General features: G+C 43.6%; 1 protein-coding gene across 1 annotated transcript; it reads right to left on the reverse strand.

Moving 5' to 3' along the window:
- Nucleotides 1-21,457: 21,457 nt before the first annotated feature.
- si:dkey-174i8.1 (arylsulfatase I) lies at nt 21,458-25,401 on the reverse strand. The gene is made up of 3 exons (XM_012878381.3): nt 24,773-25,401; nt 23,267-23,599; nt 21,458-22,714 (listed from the first exon to the last, which is right to left on the reverse strand). The coding sequence occupies exons 1-3, from the start codon at nt 25,087-25,089 to the stop codon at nt 21,631-21,633; spliced, it is 1,734 nt and encodes a 577-aa protein (XP_012733835.3). The 5' UTR covers nt 25,090-25,401; the 3' UTR covers nt 21,458-21,630.
- Nucleotides 25,402-26,139: the final 738 nt, after the last annotated feature.

The following is a 26,139-nucleotide window of genomic DNA, read 5'->3' on the forward strand; positions in this document are numbered from 1 at the left end:
TTCATTTTTTGGTGGAACATCCTTTTATTTTGATCGACTCTTGTTGGCTTTTTTCATTTTTAAGGCCTGACCCCAGATAACTAGTGATTAGATCACTGTAAAATATTAGAAAGAGTCTTCTTTCTTTTATTTTTGAAAGCAAAGCATGAAAATTATTTAAAAGTATGCTAAAACATAATTTCTAAAATAGTCTTTTTAGTTTGATTTGAAAGAAAGTATAAGAAGAGGGATGCTACGTAAAGCGCTATGAGTGCTTAAGCATCTTGAAAAGTGATTAAATCTCCATTTGTCTCAGGGCATAATGAGCCAAAAGTTATCACAAAAGGTCAAAATTTGAAATGTTTTGTTGAAAAAAATCCTTAATAAAAATGCACTCAGACACAGTAGTTTCAATGTTGCCCTTGCCACCCTGTTGGGTGTCTGGAATCAACAAGCTTTTGCTCCAGAAATGTAATTAAAATAAAAGTGGTCATGGAAAAGCTGATTTTTGCACTTTCTAATAAATAAAAGCAATTTTTTTTTGTCCGTGTCCTTGTGCTGCTGTTTGATTCACCTAGCTGAAATGCATGGATACTAGACCAAGTCAGGCATTTTTGGAGTGGGAAACTGGAAAGTTTAGGAACCAATGCTTTTATTATTAGGGAAAGGTTCATATCTAACAAAGATCAAATACCACAGTAATCGCATCTGAATTTGGGCATGTTAAAAAAATATAAAAATTAATTAAAAACACTGCAACACATTATATTGAGATATGTTATAGTTAAATTCTTAGATTTTGCTAATAATTTGAGTGTTTCAACTTTTGCAAAAATGGAAAATTACATAAACAGAAGGAGACAAACATGAAAGTTGTTGCATATAAACTAGTTCAATCTGGAGTAAACTGTTAAACAGTTTACTCCCGGTTTGATTTTTGAAACCTTTGTTATGCAAATGAGAAAGAAACAGTGAAAAAAGCAACAACATCCTCTGCATATATTTGTCCCACTTTACTGTATTCCTTTCATTGATTTTTCTAATGCATTGGCTTCCTCTCCAGTCTGTGAGACTTGCTGAATTTTCTTCTTGTTGCACTGCAAAACCAAGTGCACTGCCAGCTTCTGTTAGCTCAGGGTGTTGTTTTGTTCTTCGAAATTTCCATAGATAACATTTTTTTTATTTGATGCAATCATAAATAAGAATTGTATATCAAAATAAACCCATAAAACCCAAAAAACATTAAAGCCAAAATGTATGAATGTGGCCACTATAGCTAAGGTATTTGCTCAAATGGTTTATTTTGTTGGCAGTAGAAATAGCATCAGAGTGAGACCTCCTGCTTGTGGCTCCTCTTAACCAGTAGTGGCAGAGGTGGGATGTAAGCCACGCGAGACCTTTTCTGCCACACGGAAAGCTGCAGATCCAGGTTCAGTTCCATAATCCCTCTCATCCATCTTCAGTCCAGATGCTCGAAGGGTAAAGCTGACACCAGATCAGTCAAATTAAACATCTATCAATTCACGTGTTGGGATTTGATGCCGCAGTATTTTAATTCTGGCACAAAGCATCAATCCAGCTATGTATTTCCCCACTGTGGGACAATAAAGAATTAATCTATTCTATTCTATTCTATTCTATTCTATTCTATTCTATTCTATTCTATTCTATTCTAATAGGCTTCCACAACCAAGCACTTTCACGTTTGTTTTACAGTGCTTTACAATTTTCCCCCCACAAATCTCAATGTATTTTATTGAGATCTCATGTGACATACCAATACATAGAAGTAGAAATTTGTGGAGTTGGAAGAAAAGCCCCTATTCAGCCCCTCTTACTCTGATGCTCTAAATAAAACCAATTGACTTCAGAAGTCACCTAATTAGTAAATAAGAGTCCACCATCCAATCTCAGGATACATTCAGTGGTTCTGTTAAGCTTTGTTAGGGAGCTGAACAAACCATGTGAACGAGAAGAAGAGCATTAATCATAAAACTGACCAGGAGCTCCTTGGTAAGTCTGGAGGAGCTGCAGAGGGATCGGCAGCTCAGGTGGGAGAATACGAGCACGTGAAAGAAGGTGCTCTGGTCAGACAAGAACCTGTTAGAAGCTGAAAGAGTTTCAAGACTGGGATGGAAGTTCACCTTCCAGCAGGTCAACACCCTTAAACACAGCTAGAGGTCCAATGGGGTGGGCTAGATCAAGGGTCGGGAACCTTCACAATCCGAATAGCCATCTCTGTCCTCAGTACAGCTAAATAAAACTCATGTACAGCCACAAATGTCTCATAACCTCATGAAAAAAGACAACCTACAAATATATATAAATATATACTATAGAATAAAAAAAAGCAAATGAAAAAAAAAAACATGTAAAATACTTTTTAAAATAATGGATCTTTTTTTTATCTATGGGATATTGATTTTTGTGGAATTTATGTAAAAATTTAATTTTCAACCTAATTGCGAGAAAACATAGATCTAAAACAAAATGCCATTCCGTTGTCAAATTCAGTACAATATATCCGTGGGAAACATTTTTTTTTAAAACTGAACTTGACATCAAATCTGTATTTAAAAACATTAGTTGGTTCTTAATCATTTTAGCCAGTTATTTAGAGCTATTGTGGAAGGTCCAAAGAGACAGTTGCGGCTCCAGAGACGCAGGTTGCAGACTCCTGATCTAGATGAAAGCAAAATCAGGCTTTACAGGGACCCAGACCAAGTCCAGACCTAAATATAATATCATTGAGAATCTGTGTTCAGATTTAAAAGCTGGTGTTCACAGATGATCTCTATGCAATCTGAAGGAGCCTGTGCTATTTCCTGAAGAAGGATAGGTAAAAATGTTAGTCTGTAGATGCACAGAGCAGGTAGAGACATATTCCTAAACACACGCAGCTGTAATTACAATGAAAGATGCCTTTACAAGTATTGGCTAAGAGGGGCCTGCAAAACACACCGCACTTCTATATTTGAAAATCCTAATAAAACACATTAAAGTTTGTAGTTGAAAAGCTTCATTTATTCATTCATCCATTCATTCATTTATTAGTGACCACACAACAAGTTGGTGGAATTTGTTTCCGGCACAGCACGACATGCTCACATCACTGTGTCAACACACAACAATACAACACTAAATAGACAGATACACATAAAAACATCAGTGGCTTAATTTAATGTCTGTACAGCTATTGGGGAAAAGCTGTTTTTGAATCTGACTGATTTGGTTGACAGAGACCTGTAGCTCCTTTATTGCTTGTAGTGTGATGTGTCTATGGTACAGTGTGTGTCTATCGAAGGGAGGTTGTGGCCTAAGAATTTAGATGATTTATCTATTATACAATGTCATTTTTTTTTACATGATAAGGAGTACAAATTTCCATACCAGACTATTATTGATGAGGTGCGTATGCTTTGGATGATGGCGGTGAAAAACTGACGGATGTTGTGCCTGACTCCGAATTTTTTTGGGTTGTCTCAGAAAAAAGAATCTTTCATTGGCCTTTTTGTAGATATAATCCGATTGCTGTTTCCATTTGAGTGTGTTGCTGATGTATGTGCCTAAGAATTTGAATGACTCAGTGATAGAGATAGGGTGGCCAGAAATGGAGATGGGAGTTTTGTGAGTGGGAGAGCATGAGAAGTCGACTGCGAGTTCCTGTGTTTTTGATGTGTTAAGCTGTAAATTATTGTTTTGGCACCAAGTGACTACTTGGGTGACCTGTTTACGGTCATAATGTTCATTATTGTTGATTAGACCAATTGTTGTAGTATCATCTGCATATTTGAGGGTGGAGACTGAGCTGTGAGTGGATGTAAGGGTGTTTGTATAAATAGAGAAAAGCCAGGGGGAAAGAACACAACCCTGAGGGACACCTATGCTGAGGGTCAGAGGTTGGGACCTGACTCTGTGTCCTACGTGAGAGAAAATTATGGACCGAGTTTGGAAGAAAGGTACCAATGTCCATGTCCATGGGTTTATTGAAGAGGTTGAGCGGGTTGATTGTGTTAAAAGCAGAGCTGAAGTCAGTGAATAATATCCGGGCGTAGGTGTTGGGGGTTTCCAGATGTTGCATGATGTAATGAATGATCAGGTTTATTGCATCTTTAGATGGATTCATTTCCTTTTCGGAGATTTTCTTTCTCCAGATCCAGGGCTTTACATTGTTTTTAAATGTCTCTGATGGGCTGTTCAGCCCCACAACAGGAGCTTAGAAGCGTCTGACCTTTGTTTTTAATTATCCACTTGTAATGTCTGATGACTGTGGCAAAGAGAAACAACAGCTGTCACCTCGAAACCCCCAGACTTTTGTGTATTTAAGCCGTCACTCGGCTCGCACAGTATACATTTGAGAATATTGAGGATAAATGTTTTGACTGTGTGATTTTGCAGAGCTCTGTGCTGTAACACTATAAATTGCCTCCTGGATCCTCATTCGGGTTATTGCTCAATTCTTCAATGTTGCTGTTGCTGCATTTTAAGCCATTTTCTTATGTTTTTTATTCGGTTACGGTTTGTGTTCTTATGTCGCATGCAGCAAAATCAATTCTGAATAGATAATAAAATCTGAACCTAATCAATAGCTGCAGTGAACTTGAGCACAGTTGTACAGTAAACAAGGATTTAAGGGAAAAGTGCACAAAACACAACTGTTACGACTTTTATTGTAGTTTGATGTTCTTTAGGGCTTTCCAAAATTTTACCTTAATTTGATTCCCTCAAAATCATTCTGAGCATAGCTTTTACACGGCTTCTATAAATCAATATTTGGTGGTTGTTTTAAATCTAATGACAGATCACAGCGGAGCCTAGGGGGTGAAAAATTCAAATCTCTTCCCAGAAGTTTAACGATAAGATGGGGATAAATTCCTTGAACAGGACCAAACAGCTGCCAGCTGCAGTCACAGGAAATCAGAGACAGAGGTGCTGAACACATACAAAGGCAGTCATTTAAAAAATATGATTGCTCTCTCTGTCTCTCTCTCTCTCTCTCTCTCTCTCTCTCTCTCTCTCTCTCTATGTATATATATATATATATATATATATATATATATATATATATATATATATATATATATATATATATATTCAGATATCACTCAATCCTTTACAGTGTATGCAGATACCTTTTCCATTCGCTTCCTCTACTGCTTTGCCTCTGAACTGAGCTTTTGGAGAGCATAGCTGAAGATTAATGAGTGTTTCAGGGGAGTGCAGGAGCGGCGCAACCAGTTTGTGCCATAATTACGGGGAGACGCTCTGATATGAAAGCCTAATTAGCGGGGTTGCAGAGGTGCCGTTGTGTTAATTGCCGAATGGCTGAGTTTCTCTCTGATGTGCTTGTTGTTGGCCGAATCTTGGATGGGTTTAGCCATGGCGGGTTGAAGGGAGGGCGGTAGTGGCGGACTGGAGAGCGTTAGGTTTAAACATTTTTAAACTCAAGACCACAAAATATGTAAGCTTGTAAACAAGACCAATTTCTAACAAGTAAAATTGTTTTTGCCTTTTTAAATTTACTGGGAGTATACAAAGTAAGGAATATTCTCATTCCTGGAGAATATCAGTCTATGTAAGCAGATCAAACACAACTTGGCAGGGGGAGCGCTGAGTTCTGGATCAGCAATGTCTCTCCTACAGGCTGTATTCTGTCTCCATGGCAACCCAATGTTGTAGATGATGGTGGAAGGCTGGATTCAGAGACACTGCTATGGATCCAGCCAAAGGCAAGAACAGAGCAGTGCAGCTGAACCTTTAAATGCAATCAAAACTAAATGCGATTTTTTTCTGCAGCCAGAAGGCCCGTACATGCCGTGTGTACAAATTTTTATCTGCAAATGAATGTGCAGGATGGCCATGCCAAAGAAATGCGAGGCAGCCTACTGTGCACCTCCTGCCAACCGTGACTTTGCATTGCTCAAGTTGTAAAAGTTTTTATTTTTATTTATTTATTTATTTATTTTTTTACAAAAAACAGCATTCAGGTGTAACAGTGGTCGACGAAAACTAATTGTTAAAAGTTGTTGCATATTATCTTTCTTTAATTTCTACAAGTGCTTTGCAGAAAACTCTGCAGAAAAAAATACACGGAGCATAAATCAGTCTGGTAAGGCTCCAAATTGGTCACTGGAGAATTTGCTCGATGGCATGACATGTTTCACGGACTACAAATTTAAAATACAGAGTGCGTCGCTTGGAGTTTTTTTGCATCACATGCGTAGTTATCTGATTGGTTCTAACCTGATAATGCTGACCCTATTAGTCCCACGATCGAAATCGGGCTCTACCAGCTCCTTACCAGACTGATATGCGATATATGGCTGGCCAGGCTACATAAATGGCACTATAAGAAAACTATTGTGGTATTGCTTTTTTGTCACATTTAAATCTTTTGGATTATCTATAACAACTGTTAATATCCAACACTGGCCAACAATTCATGATAGTAATTCAAAATTTGTAGGGTTAACAGTTTTTTTACAGCACTGTCCATACTTACCCTGACAACTTAACCCTGTCACTGTCCAAACAGAGACCAGGTATCAAACTTTAGCAGAACCATGGCAAGTCTGGAGGTTAAATCCAAAAGCAAGATGACAGAACTAAACCAAGAAACCAGCATTCTCTAATTCAATCTCACATAAAACAGACTGTTCCTTCCTAAAGCCAAACTGTGGATTTTCTTTCAAACATTTGATCGATCAACCACCCCTACAGAACACACGTGCCTGAAAAAGCTACTGCACGACAAATACTTTCTGCTCAGTGATGCCTAACGGTTAATAGGCAATAATGCAGACGTGCCACAGCTTTGCAACACGGCAAGAGTGATGAGGTGTTTAAAGCCGTCTTTTTAAGTTTTTCCCTCTGCTCTACAAACTTCCTCACTGTCAAAATACTGTAAAAGAAATGTTGTGGAGCCCCAGAGGCCAAAGGCAAGTGACTCATTCCACAAGAATGTGTTCGACTTTGCTCACAGCTGCTCGGTGTATCTCTCCTCCCTCTTGCTGTAACATCATAAGACTCTCATGGTTTCTTAGGCGTTTACGTGTTGACAAACACCCTGGAGTCAAACCATCCCCGTCTCCAGCTGAGCTGTTGTGAGAAAGCTCACTCGTTGCCAGCCGGTTAATCTTTTCACCTTTTACTGCTTCCTTGGGACCACTCTGTCAGGGCGAGAGCATTAAAGTAAATCTATTTCCTTTTTTCCCCAATTATCATATGGTCACGCTGTCCCAAGCCAGATTTATGCAGTACACAAGGGAGACTTCCGTGCTGAATGTGTACCAGGTTACGTTGCCAGAAGCTTCTTTCAGCAAATCCCATTCAAGTCGTGACACCACTCCAACTTTGAATGATTGCCCAGAAACAACTGCAGCCACTTTCAGTGTTTAACGTTATGTAGATAACAGTTTATCGGATGGAAATGTGTTTTTGAGTCATTTATAGACAAAAGGTTTTTCAGATCTGAAGTTAGCCTCACATCCTACTGATAATTAACAGTCGACATGCCAGCTTCCTCCTACGTACTGGATAGCAATGTCTTTGTGTGTGTGTGTGTGTGTGTGTGTGTGTGTGTGTGTGTGTGTGTGTGGGATAGCTCCTACATAATATATATCCCCTGACAGTGCTTTATTTCTGGGGGCCATCAGGGTTTATGGGAATCAGATGTGTGGGCAACTACTGATTGTCTCCAGCAGCACCCACATGCATAGGAATCATTAAAACTCTTGTCTTTTTGATTCTAACAAACTGCCTTTTCTTTTTCAGCACTATTTGTTACCGGGTGATTTAGGTGATGAGCTTTGCAGATGGATCGTTTTCTAGCATGTACCGGGGTCCATTTATCAAAAAGCTGACATTCTGGAACGTTTAAGGGCGTACCGTCTGCTTAGATTTAACCACGTGAGGCAAGACTGAACAGATGAAATTTACAGATGGGTACTGTCCAAAAAGCACACAGTGAAGGTCACCTGGAAGTTTGGTAAAGAAGGGAAAACTTTTGAGCTGCCAGATCAATCACCTGACCTCATCACCACACTGACTATCCTGATTTTGTCTGATTAACAATAATCAATAGTTCTAAATAGAAAAGGTTTAGGTTTAACAACTAAAATTCCAACACATTTTCAAAATGCACTCCTCAAACTTTGTCATGTTTGGCAAATTTTTAAGATAATGTTGTTTAAACTATTGGTTTTCATTGCTTTTATAAATTAATAAAAAAAAATATTTGGCTTGTATTGATTGTTATGATATATTTTTCTGGGATGAACCCGGACACAGCACGCACACACAGAGTCAGTTCTTATGAGTGAGTTTTATTGAATAGTTTGGAAGATGGAGGATGAGACCAGAGTCTTTCAACGGACGGAGGTGAAGGGTGTAGAAGCTGGCTGGCAGGAGGAGTGTGGAGAGACTGACCGGGAGGAACTCTGGAGCCGAGCACTGGAGAGCAGGACATCTGAGCAGAGCCGTGGAGCGCAGAGCATCAGAGCCGAGCAGAGCAGTGGCGAGCAGAACGTCAGAGCCGAGCAGTGGCGAGCAGAGCATCAGAGCTGAGTAGAGGCGAGCAGAACCTCAGAGCCGAGTAGTGGAGCACAGGACGTCCGAGCCGTGCAGTGGAGGGCTGAACGTCCGAGCCGAGCGGTGGAGGTCTGAACGTCTGAGCCGAGCGGTGGAGGTCTGAACGTCTGAGCCGAGCGGTGGAGGTCTGAACGTCTGAGCCGAGCGGTGGAGGTCTGAACGTCTGAGCTGAATACTGGAGGAAACAAAACTGTCGGAAAGTCTATGGGCTGACTGTAACAAGACCAGGTGAACGGAGTCTTCAGGCTGACGGGTACAAACGGAGCTGACAAGAAAAACTGGCAGGGACTGAGCGGGAGTGAACGCTATGGACCGGCGACGGGAACAGAAAGAGGTGAGTCTGATAAAGCGGTGGGAACAGGTGGAAGCAGTTGTGGGTTAATTGCAGCCTGCCAGGTGAAACTGATCAGGCTGCGCAGGAACAAGAGAGAGGGAGAGAGGCTCAGCATGCAGCCAATAAGCTGCATCCTGACAGTACCCCCCCCCCCAAGGCCGGACACCGGACGGCCCAGAATCCCCACGCCGGGCGGGTGGAGGGGGCCCAGGAAGGCGGGCAAGAGTCGAAACCGAACACTGAGGGACCAAAGAGCCTGCAAACACAAAAGGGGCCAGAGAATACGGGGAACCAAAGGGGCCAGAGAATACGGGGAACCAAAGGGGCCAGAGAACACGGGGAACCAAGGAGCTAAAGAACACGGGGGAACCAAGGAGCTAGAGAACACTGATGTGCCAAAGCACAATCAGGGGGCGGCACATCAGGGAAAGGCACGAACGCTTGACTGCGCCGGGGGAAAAAGCGAGTGCTTGACAGCGCTGGGGAAAGAGCGAGCGCAACACAGCGCCAAAGGGAAGGAACGGGCGCAACACAGCGCCAAAGGGAAGGAACGGGCGCAACACAGCGCCAAAGGGAAGGAACGGGCGCAACACAGCGCCAAAGGGAAGGAACGGGCGCAACACAGCGCCAAAAGGGAAAGAACGGGCGTACACAACGCCAAAAGGGAAGGATCGGGCGTATGGAAACGCCAAAAAGGGAAGGATCGGGCGTATGGAAACGCCAAAAGGGAAGGAACGGGCGTATGGAAACGCCAAGGGCAAGGAACGGGCGTATGGAAACGCCAAGGGCAAGGAACGGGCGTATGGAAACGCCAAGGGCAAGGAACGGGCGTGTGGAAACGCCAAGGAGAAACAACGCCGAAACGTGAGAGGAACGCAGGGGCCCAAGGGGCGAGATCGCCGGGGTGTGAGGGAAACGCCGAGGCGAAACGGACGCATGACAGCGTCAAGGGGAAAATATAGGCGTACGAAAACGCCAAGAGGGAAGAACGGACGTACTTAACGCCAAAGGAATAGAACGGGCGTACAAAACGCCAAGGGGAAAGAACGGGCGTACTTAGCGCCAAAGGGAAGGAACGGGCGTACTTAACGCCAAAGGGAAGGAACGGGCGTACTTAACGCCAAAGGGAAGGAACGGGCGTACTTAACGCCAAAGGGAAGGAACGGGCGTACTTAACGCCAAAGGGAAGGAACAAGCGTACTTAACGCCAAAGGGAAGGAACAAGCGTACTTAACGCCAAAGGGAAGGAACGGGCGTACTTAACGCCAAAGGGAAGGAACGGGCGTACTTAACGCCAAAGGGAAGGAACGGGCGTACTTAACGCCAAAGGGAAGGAACGGGCGTACTTAACGCCAAAGGGAAGGAACAAGCGTACTTAACGCCAAAGGGAAGGAACAAGCGTACTTAACGCCAAAGGGAAGGAACAAGCGTACTTAACGCCAAAGGGAAGGAACGGGCGTACTTAACGCCAAAGGGAAGGAACAAGCGTACTTAACGCCAAAGGGAAGGAACAAGCGTACTTAACGCCAAAGGGAAGGAACAAGCGTACTTAACGCCAAAGGGAAGGAACGGGCGTACTTAACGCCAAAGGGAAGGAACAAGCGTACTTAACGCCAAAGGGAAGGAACAAGCGTACTTAACGCCAAAGGGAAGGAACGGGCGTACTTAACGCCAAAGGGAAGGAACGGGCGTACTTAACGCCAAAGGGAAGGAACGGGCTTACTTAACGCCAAAGGGAAGGAACGGGCGTACTTAACGCCAAAGGGAAGGAACGGGCGTACTTAACGCCAAAGGGAAGGAACGAGCGTACTTAACGCCTAAGGGAAGGAACGGGCGTACTTAACGCCAAGGGGAAGGAACGGGCGTACTTAACGCCAAGGGGAAGGAACGGGCGTACTTAACGCCAAAGGGAAGGAACGGGCGTACTTAACGCCTAAGGGAAGGAACGGGCGTACTTAACGCCTAAGGGAAGGAACGGGCGTACTTAACGCCTAAGGGGAGGAACGGGCGTACTTAACGCCAAAGGGAAGGAACGGGCGTACTTAACGCCAAAGGGAAGGAACGGGCGTACTTAACGCCAAAGGGAAGGAACGGGCGTACTTAACGCCAAAGGGAAGGATAAGCGTACGACAACGCCAGAGGGAAGAACAAGCGTACGACAACGCCAGAGGGAAGAACAAGCGTACGACAACGCCAGAGGGAAGAACAAGCGTACGACAACGCCAGAGGGAAGAACAAGCGTACGACAACGCCAGAGGGAAGAACAGGCGTACGACAACGCCAGAGGGAAGAACAGGCGTACGACAACGCCAGAGGGAAGAACAGGCGTACGACAACGCCAGAGGGAAGAACAGGCGTACGACAACGCCAGAGGGAAGAATAAGCGTACGACTACGCCAGAGGGAAGAACAAGCGTACGACAACGCCAGAGGGAAGAACAAGCGTACAACAACGCCAGAGGGAAGAACAGGCGTACGAAAACACCAAGGCTCAACAACTCCTGCTGGAACACGACTGGTGTACAGAAACGCCAGGGGAAAACCCGCCGGGGCGTGAGGGAAACACCGGGGCTTGGGGAAGAGAACGCCGGGGCGTGGGGAGAACGCCGGGGCACGAGGAAGAAAACACCGGGACGCGAGGAAAACGCCGGGGCGCAAGGAAGAAGAATGCCGGGGCGCAAAGGGAACGCCGGGGCACAAGGGAAACAGGAATATCTAAAACACCAGGGAACAAGAACGGAGGGCGTACTAACACGCCGAGGAACCGAGAAAAGAGGGCGTCCTAACACGCCGGGGAACCACGAATCAGAGGGCGTCCTAACACGCCGGGAAACCGAGAATCAGAGGGCGTCCTAACACGCTGGGGAACCGAGAATCAGAGGGCGTCCTAACACGCCGGGGAACACTAAATCTAAACGCCAGGAAAACAAGACCTAAACACCAGGGAACTAGAGGGTGAGCTAGGCAGCAACAGGCCAAGCGCGCCAGAGGGCACAGACAGCGACTAAAGCACCGGAGGGCTCTGGTAGCGCCTAAACAAGGGAATAACAACAAGAGGGTGAGCTAGGCAGCAACAGGCCAGGCGCGCCAGAGGGCACAGACAGCGACTAAAGCACCGGAGGGCTCTGGCGGCGACCTGCGTGCACTGGGTAGCGACAGGCTGGCGCACCAGAGGGCTCAGCCGGCGACATAGGAGCGCCGGAGGGCTCTGGCGGCAACCTGCATGCGCAGGGCAGCGACAGTCTGGCCCACCAGAGGGCTCAGCCGGCGACATGGGTGCGCCGGAGGGCTCTGGCAGCGACCTACATGCGCCTAAACAGGGGAACAACACAGAGACACTAGGGCAAGACAGACAAAACAACTACGGAAGGGAACTAAACTAACCTAAACAGGGCAAAACATACAACGAAAACAGGAGAAGGGTGTAGGGACCTAGAAAGCGCAGGGCCCTTAGAGAGCGCAGGGACCTTGACACCTAAATACTAAGGGGAAAAAAAAAAAAAAAAAAAAAAAACCAAACAAAACTAAAATAAAGAAAAAACAAATACAGAACAAGACTAGAACTACCGGGCTAGGACAGAAACTACAGAGGCTAGACTGGAATTACAGGGGCTAGACAGGGACTACAGGGTCAAGACAGGGACTACAGAGCTAACGAAACTACAGGGCTGACGAAACTACAGGGTCTCAAACTGAAAAATCAAAACAAGACTGGTAAACTAGGAAAGGAACCAAAAGCTAAAGCAAAACTATGAAACAAAGCAGAACCGGGAGATGAGGGCAAATACAGCTGAACTGATGAAAAACTAGATAACTAGAGCTAGAAATAACACAAACCAAAACAGGAAGTCTAAGGTAAAAAACTGGAACTCAAAAACAAAACTCAGAAAACTAACCTAAAAAATAGAACCGAACTGGATAAACAAAAGCTAAATAAAACTCTAATACTCAAAAGCAACATAAATCCCAAAAAGTTCTAAGTAAACCAAAATCTAAGGTTGAGCCAAAACAAAAGAACAGAAGGTGGAAATAATTCTTCTAAAACAAATAAAAATATACAAAAAGACTAGAAACTAAAGCAGAACTAGAACACAACAAAACCTGAATAACCTTAAGAAATCTAAGAAACGTTAAGTAATTAAAAAATAACTCAAAAACCAGGACCCAAAAATAACTTTAAACAAAACAGAAACCAGGACGTGCTGGACAGCAAAGTCTTTGTCTGCTGGGCAGCGGCAAAAGTCAACGCTGGGCAGCGACGACGAGGAGCGCCGTCTTTAACGGCTGCGCAGCGTAGGAGGCGGAACTTGCAAAAGACGAACCAGGAAACAGAGTCAGAAGCGGGGCGTCGCGGATGCGACCCCGGCAGACGAACCAGAAGCGTGACGTCGCAATCCAGCGACCATGGCGAAACAGAGGCAAGGCGTCGCCGCACGGCGACCCAGGCGAGGCGAGACGGAAGCGTGGCGTCGCAACTTTGCGACCCAGGCGAGACGAACCGGAGGCGAGGCAGATCCTACCAGCTTCTACACCAGGCTCTGTGCGTGCTCGGGTTCATCCCTGCGCCGGTCCATAATGTTATGATATATTTTTCTGGGATGAACCCGGACACAGCACGCACACACAGAGTCAGTTCTTATGAGTGAGTTTTATTGAATAGTTTGGAAGATGGAGGATGAGACCAGAGTCTTTCAACGGACGGAGGTGAAGGGTGTAGAAGCTGGCTGGCAGGAGGAGTGTGGAGAGACTGACCGGGAGGAACTCTGGAGCCGAGCACTGGAGAGCAGGACATCTGAGCAGAGCCGTGGAGCGCAGAGCATCAGAGCCGAGCAGAGCAGTGGCGAGCAGAACGTCAGAGCCGAGCAGTGGCGAGCAGAGCATCAGAGCTGAGTAGAGGCGAGCAGAACCTCAGAGCCGAGTAGTGGAGCACAGGACGTCCGAGCCGTGCAGTGGAGGGCTGAACGTCCGAGCCGAGCGGTGGAGGTCTGAACGTCTGAGCCGAGCGGTGGAGGTCTGAACGTCTGAGCCGAGCGGTGGAGGTCTGAACGTCTGAGCCGAGCGGTGGAGGTCTGAACGTCTGAGCTGAATACTGGAGGAAACAAAACTGTCGGAAAGTCTATGGGCTGACTGTAACAAGACCAGGTGAACGGAGTCTTCAGGCTGACGGGTACAAACGGAGCTGACAAGAAAAACTGGCAGGGACTGAGCGGGAGTGAACGCTATGGACCGGCGACGGGAACAGAAAGAGGTGAGTCTGATAAAGCGGTGGGAACAGGTGGAAGCAGTTGTGGGTTAATTGCAGCCTGCCAGGTGAAACTGATCAGGCTGCGCAGGAACAAGAGAGAGGGAGAGAGGCTCAGCATGCAGCCAATAAGCTGCATCCTGACATTGATGGAAACAAGCAATTTGTTTTTTCCCACTTTTATCGATAAAATGTAAAAATATATGCATCATCAAAATTTTATATATTAAACACTAACAACATGCTATAAAGGTTTCAGTCCAAAACCTTCCTTCATTTGCGTTTAACCAGGCAGAGAGAATAAAGTTTTAACAACTGCTGGCACTTGAACACACAAAAAGATTTTAGGACTATAGAGGACCCTTTCCAAAACAGACTCTTCTGCTGGAACAAGCATTTGGAGAAGGCTGGCTCTGTTCTGGGTGCTGCTGTGGAACCTCTGGAGACAAGTATGCCAAGAAGGGTTCTTCACAACATGGAGAAAATTACACCACTGAACGTCCTTTAAAACTATCATACAACAACAGAGTATCTTCAGTCAGAGGTTTCTTCAGACCAAGGGAAATACAAACCACTACAGGAGTTCCCTCCCACCCACCGCCATAAACATCTACAACTACTCTGAAGGAAACTTTATGAGTGGCATTTCATTTCCCTTTGGGATTAATAAAGTGCTTTTGAATTGAAATTCAAAAGTACAAGGTACTTGATGGGAGGTATTCAGCATGGCTGAAGCTTTGTCCAAGTCTGGGAGACAGGCTTGGATTGTACACAGAAGTCTGAACATGGCAGACTAACTCAGGGGTAAAGCAAGGCTTGTAGTTGTGGAACAAATCTAGGTTGTGGTTCAGAAATCAGAAGCTTAGGTAGATGTTTGACCAGGCTGAGGCAAGGCAGGACAAGCTGGAGATGTGATAGTTGTCGAGGGTAACAGGCACAAAGAAACGCTGGAAATTTATTAGCAGAAAGCTTTCAATAATCCGGCTCTATCTTGCTGTCTGTGGAGAGCTTATGGAAACCAGGAAACTGGTGTGTAGAATGAATTTTGTTGCAGAACAATGAAGTTCATTCTACTGCCTATTCGGGTATCCACACCAGGATTTTTCCTGGCCCGGGTAACAGGCCAGTTCACCAAGAGGGATTGCTTACTCGTGAGACTGAAAAGATGCAGCAGGCCTACATGTTTAATGCATATTCAAATCACCAGTAAGACAGGACAACCAACCATGCACAAGAACATAATTTAGAGTAATCAATTGACCTAGGACATGTTTTGGACTTTGAGAGGAAGCTGAAGTACCCGGATACAACACAAGCCTTCGAAGAAAGATTTCTGGCGAAGAAGTAAGTAGCTCATAATTTTATAAAGCTGTTAGTGAGAGAACATTTTCATCTGCTGTGGGTGCTGTCCACCATGTTGCTCCAAATGCTGCTCTGATCTGATGGTGGCATTTTAGAGGCATGGAGGGGCTACGCCCTGAGTGGCAGCTGTTCACATACACGTACGTTCACGTAAACAAAAGACTGGAGAACAACACAGAGAGATGCCGTATGAAGTCATACCATGGTCCATCTGAAATACACTGCCTGGCCAAAAAAAAGTTGACACCTGTATTTAACTAAGCAAACAGGTACGAGCCTCCCATTGGATAATTACTGCATGAACGATTATGTCTTAGCTTGTATCAAGTTATTTAACCCCAATTGGTGCAATGAGTTGCTTCTCATTTCTTAAACAACCATGAAGAACAACACATCCGTTGGTCGTGGAACAGATGTCAGTCTGTTTCAGAAGGGTCAAATCATGGGCATGCATTAAGCAGAGAAAACATCTAAGGAGATTGCAGAAACTACCAAAATTGTCTTAAGAACTGTCCAACACGTTATTAAAAACTGGAAGGATGGTGGGGACCCATCGTCTTTGAGGAAAAATGTGGCTGAAAAAATCCTAAACGATCAGCGATCACTTAAACATTTGGTAAAATCAAATGGAAGGAAAACAACGGTAGAACTCCAGCCTATGTTTAATAGTGATAGTAAGAGCATTTCCACACGCACAATGCAAAGGGAATCCAAGGGATTGGGACTGAACAGATGCCTTAAGAAAACCACTAATCACTAAGGCTAACTGGACAAAAAGGCTTAAATTTTCTAGGAAGCATAAAGATTGGACTCTGGAGCCATGGAAGAAGGTCATATGGTCTGATGAGTCCAGACTGACCCTGATAAAGAATGATGGGCGCACCAGGGTAGGAAGAGAGGCAGGTGAATTGATGAACCCACCACGCCTAGTGCCTACTGTACAAGCTTGTGGGGGCGTTGCTACTGCTATAATCTGGGGTTGCTGCAGTTGGTCAGGTCCAGGTCCAGCAACAGTATGTACTCAAAGAATGAGGTCAGCTGACTACTTGAATATACTGAATGACCAGCTTATTCTATCAATGGATGTTTTCTTTCTCTGATGAATATGGGCATAGTCCAGGATTCATCGGGCTCAAATTGTGAAAGAGAGGTTCAGGGATCATGAGACATTTATTTCATCAATGCAAGATTTTGTTGAAAAATTATAGCACAACTGTTTGGAAATAAATCTTGTGACTTTGCAGAAGCTTATCGAAACAATGGCACAGTGAATGCGTGCCGTAATCAAAGCTAAAGGCGGTCCAACGAAATATAAGAGTTTGTGAACTTTTTTTGGTGGCAACTTTTTTTGGCCAGGCAGTGTATTACCTTACTTCTACACATCACTATTTTTTACTTCTTTCTATCTAAAATGGTGAAATTTCACTTATTGCTCCTTTAGGGATTATTACAAACTAATATGCTTGGTTGAGATTTTAATCTTTCTGACTGTTAATGTAAAATACCCTTTGAAATTATTTTTTATGTATTTGTACAGCACCTTTCATACGTAAATGGACCCCTGATAAAAATGTGAACATAAAAATCTTACAAAACAATACATCTTTTATTGCAGTACCATAATTAAAAGACAAGGATTAAAAAAAACAAAAACTTTTGGTGGAGCACATTTATTCAACTGGAAAATTATAACAAATTAAGAAATCTTTTTTAGTTAAAACACGTATATCGCATATAGTGGTCAATATAGTTACAATCCTTATTGGTTGTTTTTTTTTTTTTTTTACATTCCTGAAAGTATCTTGGAACTCTTCATTAGTAATTTACTACTTCCAGTTTCCCTGGACTATAAATAAGGTGGGACTCAAAGGCCTATTTCTCTCAGCGGCTCTTTAAGATAGGAAAGACAAGGAATTGTCTTTGAGTAAGGCAAATGTATTAACATGTACAGTGAGAACAGTTAAAAGAGCTGCAACTGTGAGGAGCGAGACTGGAAATGTAAGTTGCCAAAGCTCCGATGGTGCAAAAACACCTTATTCACGCTGGACGAATCTTTATTAACATGTGTTTAAGCTTTTTAACTTCTGTATTAGCCAATATGTTTACATTTTAAAGATAATGACAGTATGAGTCAAATTTTCAAGACATGCAACCTTAACCCTTCTTCCCCCTTTTTTAACAGGCCAGAGAGTGTGATGGATGAGCTGAGAAAACTTTATGGAATAAGACTTTAATCTGATCATAAGAACTTCTCCAAGAACTCAAAGACACGACAGCCCCCATGCACCCTCCAAGGACCTCTTTCCTTCCTCCTCCATTCTTCATATTTAACTGTACACCATCAATCTCACAGCAAAACACCACTTCAGTTTGATCTTTAAAATGAGCACCAACAAGGGAGTGGGATGCGAAGCAAAGCAAGAGGAACGAAGAAGATATTTTGCAGAGGGAATAAGGAAAGAGCTTAGAGATATAAAAGTATAAAGACAAAGAAGGAAGGCAGTCAGGGGGAAAGTGTGACAGCCGGCAGTGTCGAGGGGGTAGTAGATGTTGGAGAAGGACAGATGAATATTCATCATGAGGAGAAACCTGAGGCCCTGTTGCTGCAGTGTGTGGGATTGCTACTGAAGTTCTCATCATAATTTGGTACACAATGCAAACTGACTAACAGCAGTCTCCTGTGTAAAAAGCAAGCACTTTTTAATTCATTTATCTCTGTACTTAGATTGCCTGACTTGTCTTATCTCTATGCTTTTTCATTACATAATATATGTGCTTATCGAAGCATCTAAATGCTCACAAAAGTGTGTCAGGATCAGCTGCTAAACCTTTAGGGCCTCCATGACCAGACATATAGAGGTCAGAGGTCTTTTAAGGCCAAAAGTGAGCACTGCATGCAGACAGACTTGTTTGTGTGTAACCCTTAAGACTAAGAGCACAAAACGACATTTGACAGCTGCCTGTGGTGGGTATCTTTGTGTCAACCTGAAAAATGTCCTCACAGTTGACAAGGAGGTCACATCAGGCCTCACTTCCACATGCAACCATTCTAGTTATATCTGTTCTAATCAAACTGCTCTTCAATTCAGGAATGTAATACCCGGTGACAAACACAACGCTGCCAGCTCAGACCGACAGAGGTCCACAGCCTCTGTGTTGCAATTTGGGCGGACAGAGAGTGACTCACCCTCCTTAGCTAGACACGCGGTCTTGTTTGTCAGATGGTATTAGTGATGACCTTCAGGACTTGTTTTTGTTTTTGTCTATGTGACTTGTAGTTTCCTTTTTTGCTGATCAAGATTTCTGTATCTCTTCATTGTCAACCTTCTACTGGATTAGGTGTTAATATGACTGAAATTAGTCCGACTCATTTCTGGTGCTGGGCTTTTGTTCTCCTCAGCATGCCTGACATGACTTCTAATAATTCAAGAATTTCAAAAATTTTTATAAATTACATTTTAAAGGAACAATAAGCGAAAATTTCATTATTTTAGATAGAAAGAACCAAAAAATTGTTTTGTGAAGAACTAAAGGTATCTTTTTAGATAAGGTACCTTTTACTATGGTTAAATGTCACACACAATCTTCCTGTGTTGTTCTCCGGTCTCTTGTTTACATAGCTGGACCAGCCACACATGCACGTACGTGCATGCGCGTGCTTGTACGCGCATGTGAACAGCTGCCCCCTCCCTGCCCATAAAATGCCAGCCCAGCCACAAAATGGTGGAGAGTGGGCCAATCAGATCAAAACGTTCTCTTTCTAACAGCATTATAAGTTATGAGTTACTTGCTTCTTCACTAGAAAGGTGATGTTCTGATGTGTATTTATCCTTTGCAAATAGGCTCATACTAGCCAATAGGTGAGAAGGAGAAATGGGTGCAGAGTGCTAGAGAGAGGTGTGGCTTGATGCACATGTTGTTTTGGTCTACAGACAGCCCTCAAGCTCCACCTAGTGGTGAAAAATCTCTTATTGCTCCTTTAATAACGTGTATTCAGAATCCTCACCACAGATTCCCTTATATGGGACATATCATGCAAAATAGAGTTTTTTAGCAGTTAAATACATTTAGTTGTGTAATTAGAGTCTCTGGGAGTGTCTGGTTGTTCACTACTTACCAGGGCTTTGAACGGGTTCAAGGAACGAATTTTGTATTTTGTATTTTACAGGGAACAGAAACGAAACCGGAAATGTTATTATTTTTTTATGTTCTGGAACTGGAACACTTATTTAAAAATAATGGTAACCGGTTAATACCGTTTTTTTTTTCGTTCCTCAAAGTTTTCGTTGCCTAATTAACTAAAAAAAAGTAATTATTTTCCTGCGCACGTTTAACCTGACTCCGCCAGCTGTATGTCGCTCCGCCTAGCTTCACTCCCATACATCTGGGACATCGGCCATAGCAAGTGATTTCTCCAACCAATTTTATTGTCTGGCCAATCGCAGGGCTGGAATTTCATAAATGTGATGTGGTGGAGACGCGACCATGACGTGAGACTGTTTTGATAGCAATGGCGGCTCGTCGAGGAAGCAAGCGTTAACATTGTTGCTGCTATTTCTTCCGTGTTGTCCAATCTACCTAATATTGTTTGATTAAAAGAACATCAGAGAACGCCTCTGAAGGCTTTTGTTGGTGGAAACGATGTTTTCGCCCTTCTCACGACCGGATTTGGCAAGTTTTTTTTTCCTGCGTCGCTCTCACAGCGTCACGGGTTAGCTTCGGTGTGAGTGAAGCTAGGCGGAGCGACATACAGCTAGCGGAGTCAGGTTAGCGCACGTTACCATGACAGCTGAGGTTCACTTCCTGTGTGACATCACATCACACATTCGCTCACTGAATGGAGAGAGAGCGGTGTCTCCACTAGAGCTACACATTTTAAATAAGAGGTAAATTACGATCCATCGTTACGTAAAATGCTCATTCCAAACACAATATCAATAGCTATATTTGTCAAACGAAAGGAATGTAATTAACCGTTCCGGGAACAGTATTTTTTTGTTCTAACTGGTTCGGGAACGTCAATTTATTGGTGGAACTCATAACCGGAAACGTTATAATTCCGTTTCTGTTCGGAACGAACTGATTGGGGGAAAAAAATCGGTTCAAAGCCCTGCTACATACTACATAAATAGTCGAAAGGGGTGAAGTGGAGCACTCTGTGACCTGGAGGGGGGTGAGGTGTGAAGAGCCCAGTGGTGGGCACAGCTGCGCTAATACAAAAAACGATAATTGGGGAACAAAATTTTTGTTCATTGCATTATTGTTAACGCTAAGTTTAGAAAAAAGGGGGAACGTGGAGGTGAATTAACAAGGAATTAAAGGACAACAACTAAATGATTTGAATGTGAAAAGGAAGAGCTGAAAAGCATGATATGTCCCCTTTAAATAAAATATTTGTTGCTAAAAGCATTAAGTAGTCGCCCCGGAGTCTAAGAGGCTTGTTAGAGAACATTGTTGAACAAACAGCATCATGAAGACCGAGGAACACAGCAGACAGGTCAGGCGGAAAGCTGTGGAGAAATTTAAGTCCGGGTTATGTTATAAAACAACATTCCAACTTTGAACTGATACATTGTTCAGATTATCTTTTCAAAAAATAAGTATGCCGAATCTGCAAACCTACCACAGCCCTCTCTCTAAATTAAGAGGTTGAACAATGGGACAATGAGCCAGAGGGACAAGGGTAGATATAAGGATATTTACATGTTGTTATGACCCATGAAAGGTTAGACCAAAATCTAATTGAGCATTCGTGGCAAGATTTAAAAATTGATGTTCAGAGATGTTCTCTATCCAGTCTCACTGATCTTGAGCTATTTTGCCAGAACGGACACAACTTTCACTCCCTAGAAGTGAAGACGTAGGCTGTGAGACCTACAGATGTAACAGAACAGAAGGGGAACGCTAAAAGAACTGGTGGGTGGGGCTGAATACAAATACACACCACATTGATTTTTGAGAAAACTCCTTTAAACCATTTATTATTGCCCTTTCACTTTAGAGTTAGGTGGTACTTTGTCACATAAATCCAGAATAAGATACTTTAAAGTGGGTGGTTTGTGAAAAAGTTCAAGGGGTATGACTTATTTCGGAAGGTACTACATGTAGCTTCCTGAAAAAGAGATTTAGAAAAGTGTTTTTCTTTCCAAACGTGATCCCACTTTTTTGAAAAGGGCTCTTAATTTGCATAATTTGCAATGTTTAACCTTTAAGATCTTCTCCTTTTTGGCGTCGTCATCTTTCTTATTTTCTTCTTGCCCCTCCAGGCCCAGCCAGGGGCTCCATACACCTCCGTGTAGCTCTGGATCAGCCATGGGATCATCTGGTGGGTTCCTGGCCATCACAGCTGTGTGGTTATACTCTGCCAGCCTGACCAGCAGATGTTTCACCACCTTTGGTCGAACCTCGGCGAGGTCGAACCTCTCATATGGGTCGGCGCTGATGTTAAACAGCCACACCGACTTCCCCAGCTTGTTGCGCCGCTTCTCGAGTTTCTGCCACCGTTCTGGGCCAACCGGAAGAGCCTGTGGCGGTATCCAGTCTCCATCGCCCACATTTCCTGTCAATAGCTTCCAATCTCCAACCCTCAGGGCGGCTCTCACAGCTGTGTCCCAGATCCCGAAGCCATTGAGTACCAGCGCCTTGTCATATGGCTCCCCGGGTTTCCTGGACACGGGGTCGATATTGAAAAGGATTTCCGTGCGAGGGCAGGGTAAGCCCTCGCCAATGCTACCCCAGACGTTATGGCCGTCCAGGTCGCGATGGGATCGCAGGGCCCCTGCAAGCCCGAGCAATGTGGGATACCAGTCAGAAACGTGGATCAGGGCTCTGCTTACGATCCCCTTCCTCTTCAAAAGGGGACTGTGGACAAACCCCACAGCCCGGATGCCTCCCTCCCAGTAGGTCCCCTTGCCTCCTCTCAGTGGCCAGTTGCTCCCGCCTGAGAGTGGCTGTCCACCGTTATCAGATGAGTAGATCAGGACAGAGTTTTGATAGAGCCCACTGGTCTTCAGCTCGTTGACAAGCTGTGCAACCCCTTCGTCTAAGCAGCTTAGCATAGCTGCGTAGTGACGCCTTTGACGATTGCCCTGTGTGTTATAGTGTCGCAGAAAAAGGTCTGGTGCCTGCAGGGGAGTGTGTGCAGCCTGGAGGGACAGGTAGAGGAAGAGCGGTGTACGGGAGTCGTGGCTCTGCAAAATCTTCTTAACTCTGGAATGAAAAATGGAAAACGGTACAATTAAAACGTGCAATGACATATTTTCCACTTCATTCTGATGTGGTAACAGTGATGCAATGTTAATAAGTGGAAGTAAAATGATGGTTTACATTTGTATTCAATCCCCTTTACTTTGTTCCATTTTATTTGATTGACCTGAAGAAAGCCACTGTTAAGAGAAACCCATAAAACTTTGTCTATGTGACCCCGTTGACATAACTGTAGCAATACTGCATGTCAAAATTAACACACCATACCCATTCGGAAACATGCTGGTGGCAGTATCATGCAGTGGAGACGCTATTCTTCAAGGCTGACGAAGCTGGTCACAGTCAATGACCCTTAGCAAAACGTTATAAAGGCATGCAGCAGTTTCGTTCCACCCAACAGTTTTGCACTCCTGTGTCAGGCTATGACATGCAGTTTCAATAAAAGTCTGTGGTTGCAAAGGAAATAAGTTGAAAATTACAAGTTCAAGGGGATGTGAATAAGGCATTGTATGTTGCTTCACTTCCTCTCGGTGGATGAATTTGTTTAATTCTCACCTCTGAATGTAAAGCAGCGTAGAGTAGTTCCCTCTCATCTCCCAGGCAGGCCTGCTCCCGTCGTGCAAGTCAAATCCACACGCTTCTGCCCCGTCGCAGCTCTGATAGGAGAAGTGGTCTCCGCTGCCCGTCAGGGTTCCCAGGAAACTCTGAAATCCACGTTGCGTGGGCAGGCAGTTTGGCCTTGAGAAGCCCAGGTGCCATTTCCCAACCATGTGTGTGGCGTATCCAGCCTCAGCCAGACGTTCAGGTAGAGTGGGAATGTCTGGAGGCAAACAGAGGGGCTGTCGCGGCCGGATGATCGAGTGTTGGAGACCAGTGTGAATCTGGTAACTGCAACCACAGACATCTTCAATGACAAAATGTAACTCATGCATCTGCTTTGGTAAAACACTTCAGACCAAGATACAATTGAGTTTAAGGTACATTTCTCTATATACGCATAACCTTAAATTTGTGCTGTAATTAATTGCTTCAATATTTCCTGTGCACTAAAATCATACAGGTGTTCGGTCACTTGCTCTATTTACAAAAAATGGGCATTCAGCATACACAAATACAATGAGGTTGGCCAATGAGTGGCATGTATCAACGTACAGAAATATTAAACAAAGAACTTAAGAATTGGTTTAGAAATGTTTTTGTATTCTGTTACAATGGATATAAAGGGTAAAATGCAGGAGTACAAAGCCTTGGATTTATTTATTTTTTACTTTTGTCATATTACAACCATAAACATGTATGTATTTTGCTGGGCTTTTTTGTGATGGAAGTAGTGCGTAATTGTGAGGAGGAAAGAAATAATAGTGAATAAAAGTGCAGTGTGTGTGTGTGTGTGTGTGTGTTTGCGTTTACTAGATTTTTCCCCCCCTGCAAACCAGCTTTGCACGTACTGAGAGTGAAACCTTTGGCCATTGTTCTTGGCTGGGTTAAATGGGCTTTAGGTCCAGCTTCTTGTCCTAGTCTCAAGTCCTTTGTAGCTTTAGCAGGCTTCTTCAAGGATTGTCTTGAATTTATGGCAATCCTTCTGACTAGCTTCACTGTCCCTGCAGAATAAAAACACCCTCACGTCTCGATCCTGTCACCAATTTGTTTTACTGAGAGGATGGGGTGTTTGAGCACTCTTAATTTTCTTTCGACATGTATTGTTTTGCATGTAGGCCGGTGAATTCAGTTTTCGTCTCAGCCAGCTGGTGCATCTTCTTCCACATGTTTACTATTTATTCTGCATGGCTTGTGTGCCGAACTCTTGAAAACCATGTCTAATTATCTATTTACTTCACAAATGTGCACTGCATAGTGTCAGTCTGTCACAAAAACATCCAAACAAATAAATAAATGGACGTTTGTGGTGCTAGTGACAAAATTGGAACAGGTTTAAGGGGTAGGAAACCCGATTGCATGGCACTATTATGCTTTTCCTGCTTTGTATTTAATATAAGTTGACAAAAAAGCATTTTGCTGCTAAATTAGAATTCATCTGAGAACAACAAGTAGGAAACTCACCGTCCGGTCATGAGCTGACTGCGAGAGGGTGAGCAAATAGGCTGGACGTAATAATTTTCCAGTTTCACGCCCTCTGCTGCGAGCTGGTCCAGCGCAGGAGTGTGGATGTCTGAGCCGTGATACCCGATGTCTCCGTAACCCTGGTCGTCCACCATGATGAAGATAAGGTGCGGTGGCCTGGGCTTTCCCGCCTTCTCTGAGTCCACTTTGCCATCATAGTCACACATGCAGCCAAGACCACCTAGCAAGATTACACTTGCCCCAAAGAAGAGCACAGAGTGGACTGCTTTCCTCATGCCCCCAGATAATCTACACATTGCTGATAGTTTGATATTCTTTCAGTTTTTTAAAGTTATTCTGCAAAGATAATTTCTGCTGTAAAATACATTTTAGGTGATCCGTACACCCAGAAAGGTCATCCAGTAGCCTTCTTTGTGAATTCAGGATGAGCCAGAAGAGGTTTTTATCGAGGCTTCTGTAGTGGGTGGAGGAAAACTGCTGCCTTTGTGAGCAGAGAAGCTGGCAGAGGGGAATGTTTGGGAAAGGGAGACTTGCTGTTTTTGCATAACCTTGCAACATTCCTACAGTGGTTTCAAGCGCCTCATATGGCAGCTTGGACAACTCTGGAAACTTAAATATCTGCTGTTGACAAGTACTTTATGGTACGCTGAGTAAACTGTGTACAGACATTTTGACATTGAAACCCATGAAATCAGATCGTATTATATACACCACAGTATGACAGGAAGTCAAATTACATTTAAACGCAGTAAGAAATCATAAAATTAGGGCCTATGTAATGGTTCAGCATTTACTTTAGTTTGATTTTAATAATGATAATAATAATGATAATAATAATAATAATAATAATAATAATAAAGCAATTGAAAGAAGAGTAGCTGTTTGGTGCTCTAATATAAATTTAAATAATGTGCCTGACAAAACAATAAAAAACATCTATCAATGTTGTTGGATAAAATAACTAAATCACTTGTTCATTTTCATTTACAGTACAAATACCTGTTAACGAGTCTCCAGTTGGAGGAGTACATCTAATTAGCTGTTCCTCCTGGTTGATAGACACCAAACAGCAACAAGTGAGCTGCCATTCAAAACAGATTGTAGTAAAACAAAGATATTTTGTTGTTCCCAGAAAAAGACCCAGATAGACCAAGGTGGACAAGTTTTTTTTTTACAATGCAATGAATGCTAGAAAGGTTGTCGCAGATATTACTGCTGTTCACTTTTGCGAGACACCATTGTAGTTTGTCCCTATTTACATCCACAAAAGGTTCTATGGAAATATCTGAGATAATAAATCAGGAATAATTTTTACAACAGTTTTTTCTGATAGCGGAAATGATAAT

This window comes from Fundulus heteroclitus, chromosome 22 (genome assembly GCF_011125445.2).
Source record: "Fundulus heteroclitus isolate FHET01 chromosome 22, MU-UCD_Fhet_4.1, whole genome shotgun sequence".
NCBI classification, from domain to species: Eukaryota; Metazoa; Chordata; class Actinopteri; order Cyprinodontiformes; family Fundulidae; genus Fundulus; species Fundulus heteroclitus.

Bases quoted from the DNA above. Each gene is read 5' to 3' on its own strand.
- si:dkey-174i8.1 (XM_012878381.3), bottom strand. From the start codon at position 25,089: ATGTGTAGATTATCTGGGGGCATGAGGAAAGCAGTCCACTCTGTGCTC. The intron at 23,600-24,772 runs GTGAGTTTCCTA...CTGTGGTTGCAG, and splicing joins AGTCAGCTCATGACCGGACG to TTACCAGATTCACACTGGTC. The intron at 22,715-23,266 runs GTGAGAATTAAA...TTTTCATTCCAG, and splicing joins ACGCTGCTTTACATTCAGAG to AGTTAAGAAGATTTTGCAGA.